The sequence below is a fragment of the Pygoscelis adeliae genome, unplaced genomic scaffold (assembly GCF_000699105.1).
Source record: "Pygoscelis adeliae isolate BGI_AS28 unplaced genomic scaffold, ASM69910v1 Scaffold9, whole genome shotgun sequence".
Classification (NCBI taxonomy): domain Eukaryota; kingdom Metazoa; phylum Chordata; class Aves; order Sphenisciformes; family Spheniscidae; genus Pygoscelis; species Pygoscelis adeliae.
The window spans coordinates 1,947,436-1,954,617 of NW_008825557.1; the positions used below are offsets into that span (position 1 = coordinate 1,947,436).

Below are 7,182 nucleotides of genomic sequence, written 5' to 3' on the forward strand. Positions count from 1 at the left end.
TGGGGGGCGGCGGTAGCGGGATGCGGGAGGTGAGTGGCCCGCTGAAGTGACCCCGGATAAACTGGGAGGCGGGCTGGAAAGGGGCGGAGGGGAGAGGGTCCTGCAGAGCGGTGGGGGCAGGCTGGGTTTCCCCTGAGGCTCCGTCCCTGTGGTCGCTTCCCCTCCGGCTCTGCCCGGCTCCCGAGGCCAGGAGAGGGTCATGCAGGCTTCAACAGGGATAAATTCCTCCCGAAAGAGGTGGCTGCAGTGCATCGCTAGTTCCTCTTCTTTCCTTGCTTGCCAAAGGTAAACTTTTGCAACATGTAATGAAAGGTAAGGTGTCCCAAAGATCCCGCTGAAATTATGTGGCTGTGCCCCTGTATGCCTCTGCTTGAGCGAAATAAATCAAAGCAGAAGTCCAACTTACTTATTGCTCAGCACGTGTGATAGTACAAGATACTGCAACTATCTTGGCAAGGTGCTAAGTACCTTCATTTTATAACTCTTTTAAACAGTTCAAAACTATTCAAGAGCTGCAGGTACGCTGCGGGTACACTGGAACAGTCACAAAAGTATTTCACATCACGACAAAAGGATATGGATGTAAATATATGATGAAATGAAAGGAGAATCTAATCTGGCCACCTTGTGATGAGCATGTAACACCAGTCTCAAATCAAACATCTACATGAGGCCTGAAGACACCACAGAAGACTGTGTGCTCTGGTTACCCAGGTGACTGGCAATTCTTTGCTCTACCTTGTTTCTCCAGACTGTTTTCTGAGTGCTGGGAGAAATGAGGGCTCAGGCTTCCCCAGGCAGCGGCAGTTAATTTATTCCTTTTGTACGGTTAGAGAGGGAGAGAGAATTTCCAACGTTGCTTGACCGTAGACCATTTACAGGTTTATAAACAGTAATCGGTATTTTGCCTTCCCTCCTGTAAAAGATCTGCAGTCACTGCATGATCTGGGTTCTTCTGCGTCTTCCTGATGAAAAGTGCTATTTTGCTAAGGAACTCGCGTGCGGGAGTGACCGCGTTTTGAAATGGAGTGGAAATGAGGCACTCTAGTTTTATTCCAAGGTGAAGGAGAGAAAGTCAGTGATGGGCATGGATAAGTGTTTCTCCTTCCTAGATTTCTTGAGGTAAACACTACAGACGTGGGACTTCACAGTGAGATAAGGATGGCTCATTTGTTATTTCGCTATATAAACCCATGTTTGTGTCAAAGGCTGGGATTAATACATGTCTCGGAAGGCCTGCACAGCATTACCTTTCATTTCCTGTCTTTCAAGATTAATCTCAGGTTAAGTGAATTTCTAGTTAATGGTCAGAGGCAATTCAAAGCTGGTGAAATCATCGTGAGAGACAAAAGCGATAATGTCATATACATCCAAAGCTTAGAGCCGTTAACAGCTCTCCTTACCACAGATGAGATTAATACTTTTTATCTTTTCTTTTTTTTAATTGTGAATAATTTTGATAGGAGAAATGGAGTAATCTGTGCCTAAAGGAAAGGTTATATGTTCTGGTTCCTTCTTGCCAGTCAGCATCATTGCCATATTATACGTATCCTCTGTGACAACTGGTCAGCATCATTCTACCAGTCCCTCGTGGATGCTGGGAGGAGAAGGGCATTGGTGTGTCTGAGTCTGCTAAAACAGAGCTGCAGAGTTGAGCATTAGCGTCCTGATGACACCGTAGCCCATCACAACAGCTTCACTTTAGTACTGAATAAAAGGGAGACAAGTCTGGTACCTATGGGACTCCGGAGCAGAGAGCCCTTGTAAAGGAGGAGCTGTTGCCCTCGACCCCCCGTCCCCACCCAGGATTTCTCAGATGGGACTGAATTTCTTCTGTTCTTATCAGATGCTACAGTTATGTTAACATGTGTCAACGCTGAAAGTGCCGTGTGTCTGAAAGAGCTACCAGAATTACCAAAGCTGCCATATATCGCTGAAGAAATAAAATACAGCAACAGCAGGACCCTCCCACAGAGTCAGATACGAAGTTCTTTCTGAAGCTGAAATGGTACCGGCTTTGCTTTACTACTACTTTATTGGCAATCAGACACCCCCCAACAAAAAAAAGGAGGGAAAAAAAGAGGCAAAGATATTAGTAATGACCTTTGGGTTTGTTGTTGTTGTTGGTGGTGTTTTTTTTAAAAGAAAAATCCGTGCATGTCAAAATGTAAACTAAGCACAAAGCTTTTCAGTAGCTACCCAAAACCATGCTCTAGTTCACAGGTAGTTAAATAGAAATCCAGCATATCTCAAGGTTCCCAAAATGGATATTGGACAATACTTAGTCAAGGAAGCATTTTGGTTTTTATTTTCCTTTTTTTTCTTCTTCTTCTTTATTACCACAGTGGTGAAAATAGAGGGACTAAACAAAGTGTCACAAATTCATCTGGAACCAGCTCAAATGAAGGCATGTCGGTCACAGCATAGCACCAGAACAGTTTAATTGGACAGTGCTTGAAAACTAGACATTAGAAAGCTCCTACTCTGCACCTCATGTGCCATACTTAGAATAGGACAGTCACCGTTTTGTTCTTTGGTGCTTGGTAGAGAAAATATTTGCTCCTGGCATTTTGACACGGTAATATGAAATAATTATAACTCTGTAGGTATGTAAGTCTTTCCACCCACTGGCTATTTGGCTACTGGTTTGCTCAGGCACCACCCTTACAGAGGGAGAATTGTGTTGTACCCTGCTGGCAACTGTAGTGGTAACAACTCAGTAGCAACTCCCGCCTCTCCCGTAAAAGCAGTGGTAGTTTTAGCTCCTGTAAGAGCAGTGGTAGCTCCAGCTCCAATCTCTGCTGGGTCCCCCTTCTCCTCCCAGTCCAAGGCTGCGGGCTGGTTTACTTTTGGATGACCACTTAGGGGCTGCACAGCACACTGCGACCCCCTGCAACAGCTGGCTGGACTCACCGTTAGTCCCGTGGGTTTGCAGAAAGTTGCAATTTTGCTTCAGTAATCTGCGACTCTTGAAACAATACAAAACTTCTCGTTTTAAAACCTCTGGTGGTATTACGAAGTATGAGCAGTGTCTATCTTCGGTCCTCCTTTGAAGCGTTCATGGAAGTTATTTAACGGCTCCACTGTTCAGTCATTCTGTTGTAATCGAATCCTTGTGTGTTTGATCAGGCACAGTATTAAATCCAATAACCATGCCTGCGGAAATACAAAACCTCCTCCCTTTCTGTCTTTGAGATGGCTAATATTTCACCACCATTATTATGTGATTTCTAAGAAATCATCTTCAGTTACCAATCAATTAAAACACATAGAGAAGCCATTTTCCTGATTTATTTTCCTGAATAATTCTCTGAAAAATTAATACATGATAAGTTTTATTTTGGGCTGAAAATGAAAGAGTGATACTTTGCAAATGTAAGCGTGAGCAGCTGATCTGCAACTGCACAGGTAAGTTACACATTTACTTTCAGGGAAACCTTGATTCATGGTGCGTTAGCTTAGAGGGATTAAATACAACTGACGACACAAAATAAACCTTTTCAAAATATTTCTAAAACATCTGTTAACCTCTTGATATTACCATGAAACATGACGAGTTTATACCTCCACATAAAAAGCTTGCCTAACTCAGATTTAAAAGAAATAATCTTGAACAAGAACTTGCTTTCTAAATAACAATAATGAAAACCCCCTGGATGATAAATATATTCAGATGAATATTTTTTTCTGAACAAGCAAGAATTTGTAAAAGTAATCCCTGCTGAAGAAGTTAAACAAATTCTAAACGACAATATGTTCAGAAAAATAACCATTTATTAACTATTAACTATTTAACTAGACAAAGCTTTGACTGATTGCTTCTTTTCCCATGTTCACCAGAAAATAAAAAAGAAATGGCAGTCATATTTTTAAAACTTACTGTATTTTAAAGGAACAATATATTGTCTCTTAAAATGAATAATAAAAAATGATTACAAGGAATGCAGGAATCACAATCTTTTTTTTCTTTTATGTTTGCCAGCAAATACATTAATCTACTTATCATAAATAAGAATACAATTTAAAAAACACTTTGGGCTTCTTTAACTGAATTCTAAAAGCTGAGGACCAACACTTGCTTATGTCCAGTAATGCTTTTGCATCCTGTAAACCTGGGAAGTGCAAGAGATACAGAGAAATTAATTTAGATGACATCTTTAAATTTATGGGAACATCCAGTTTGAAGAGCTACAATAGAACTGGCTAGAACACTTAGGTAAAGACCAAAACAAATTCATAATTACTTTTGTGGACAACCTGTAATTATTATGATTTCACATAATAAAGTCATGGACTGTTTTGATTTGCTAGTCCTAAGAAGCGGAGACACCCTTCCCTACAAACACTGTTTCTTCTGTTCTTGTGGAGCGTGCTGGTTCTCTAGGTATGTTCTTCTCACATACCTTTAGAAATGCAGCGTACAGTTACATTTTTTTGTGAAAATATTAAATTACGTAAGGATTATAACTACAGCAGAAACTGAGTTACCCCCAAACGGGTCTGCCACAAGACAGGCAGCTGAGTCCTCTGCAATGCAAAACTCATATTTCTTGAAAAAGCAGTCAGAAATTGTTCTAAATCCTCCCTGATGCTGAATGTTATTGCACACCAGACTGACTTGTAGTGGAAGTTACAGTGGGCAAAGAGCTACTTTAATTTATGCAAGCAAAGGAGTACATCACAGCTGAGCTGCATTTACTATGTTTAACTTACATCTGTCTCTATACTAATTACAGAGGGTGCTACTTTTTAGGATTTTTTTTCTGAATCTTTTTGTAGGCATTCTTTGACAAATCAGCATTTATAACTCTCTGTAGAAGTTTACAAGTAGATTTTGATAAAACACTAGCGTAAAATCTTGTTGTATTGGGAGGAATTTGCTCGAAACCAGAGATAACCAGCTTAAGGGTAAGGAAGAGTCTGCTGGGTTGGGTTCTTGCCTGAGGAGGTCACGCTCACGTTCAAACGCCCCTTCTGCTTCATGTGCTTCCAAGCACTTTAGTAGTGTCTGTCCTGTGCTATAGAGTCAGCATGTCTCTTTTGGTCTTTCCTGCTTTCCTTGGACTGCTTCTCTTCGCATAAATGACAAACAGTCATAGGATCAGGAGCATTCCCCAGGCGTCTTGCTACTCCAGATTCTGGGAACTAAGTTTTTATTCTGTGAGTGCCAGAAAAGGACTGTTGGTTACTAAGGGTGGGGTCGCAATACTTCTGAAAGGTCTTGGTTTCACCCTAGTGCACAATGAAGATAAATTCTGGAATTACGAGGTTATTCCCTAACCGGCATTCTTGCTTTCCCGACCAGTTTTGTTGGTCATGCTCTTTGTACGAGCCGTCTGCTTCTTTTACAGAGCTCTTAGCCTGTTTTTTTTTCATTTCTTAAGGAGCGTGAAGCCAACTTGTAAAGTGCCCCACAGTCTTATCCAAGGTTACGCCCTCCCCCCTTTTTTTAATCAAGTGGTTGCCAAACACCACATGGAGTAATTAGGTTAGGAATCATTTATTTTCTGGATTTTTGTTTTCTTTTTAGCAAAGTTCAATTCAGAACAATCTTGGTCAAGGCATGAGTCAAACCAGCCTGTCTACCTTGGGCAATGCTTACACCAAAATTTTGTGCATCTTAACAGGAAGCAAACGAACATAAATGTCTGTATTTTCTACAGCGTCATTGGAGAGACATAGGTGCCTCTAACGGCATGAAAAAGAGATTCAGTCCCTCCCATGTTAGGTACTGCCTTTACTGCAGATAGTTTGCAGTTCTTCTAGCAGCCTCCTGAAGCAATCCAGTTACCGAAGCATCCCTCTTCTCCATTACGACTTCTGGGAGGACAAGAGGAAATCCCAGCAAATGGTGCTAGTGACCACTATTTGCATAATAATTTGGTGGTGAAGTTGCTTATCTACGTAGCTGGAGGATGGGCAGCTGTACCCTGCTTCACTGAGCTGACTCACAATGCCAGCATCTGCATCCTAGGAGATGATCCTAGTCCTCAGGCCATGGGCTACTCTGAAAGCACTCTCCAAGCCTCCTAGTTTGCTTTGCATCTGCCATGAAAACACTGATGGGGCCAGCAGGACAGTAAGCAAAAAGGACTCCTTCCCTTGCCCTCCTGAGTCAGGCTTTCAGAGGGGACAGAGCTGCTGTTCTAGCTGGGTGCCCCGGAGTGCACGTGCTGTTTTCAAGCAGCCTTGGAAGCAGGGATGAAATCCCAGTCCGACTGCCTTACAAGTGCGCGCTGTAATCACTGGCTGCTCGATGTCTGGCATGCCTGGCTGCGCAGTGTCTCAGTTTAAAGAAGAGAGATGAAAAATGCTCTGTGTGGCTTGCTTGTTTTCAACTTTTCCCTTGGATTTGGGTACGGTCCATCTCATGTTGTGCAGATTAAGGACTGTTTCATGCTGGATAAGCTGAATTCTGACAATTGTTAGATTTCATTATCAAACGTAACTCTTGTTTGCACCTGGTAGATTTTAGGAAGCCTTAGGCTCCCATCAATGCAAGCTGAAATGGCTCGTTCTGGAGCCCATGGTCATGTCTGTATTCGATCGTGAAGACTTTACAGCCTAGCAAAGGGCCTGGGCAGACTGGCTGTAACTGCTGTAGGTAACATCAAAGGAGTTGCTGTTTCTAGTACCTAGCACAGCTGAAGGAACAGAAAGGTTCTGGATTCTTCAGTGAAGAAAAATTAAACTCATAAGAGACTTCTCCTGTCTCTTTAAGAAATATCTCAGAATTAATTTGAATTTATTGAATTGTTAAAACTTTGCAACTATTTGGAATAATCAGGAAACCTGTCCTTCATTTGCTTTTGAAAAAGGCTCTTCCTTGGAGGGGAATTTCTTTTGGATATCTGTAGCTTTCAGGCAAAAATAGTGTTTGAAAATAATATCACTGGAGAATGATTGTATTTACCTAACAAAAGCTAGCATAAGCCAATCTGACTATATAAACCTCCCCATATTTCCCAATCACATGTAATACTTTGGGTTGTATAAAGTCACATAAAAGGGAAAGCTTCTTGCTTTATCTGTGAAACATTTGCAACAAGTGCAGACAACCTTCTTGACACTTGGATACCTATCAACCTCTTCAAATGTTTGAGAGCCATCATACCCATACCTTATACCTGGGAAGCCAAGAGGAGAAGAAGCACTAGGAGGAGTCTCAGGGTGGTCTCCAGA

The 7,182-nt window shown here is 41.8% G+C and overlaps 1 protein-coding gene across 1 annotated transcript in view; it reads left to right on the forward strand.

Annotated features, from left to right (window-relative positions):
- FEZF1 (FEZ family zinc finger 1) overlaps positions 1–4,854 on the forward strand; it is a 9,237-nt gene extending 4,383 nt beyond the window's left edge. The window contains exon 4 of the mRNA XM_009332288.1: positions 4,780–4,854. Coding sequence (XP_009330563.1) covers positions 4,780–4,854 — 75 coding nt within the window. The remainder of the gene's footprint in view (positions 1–4,779) is intronic.
- Positions 4,855–7,182: the final 2,328 nt, after the last annotated feature.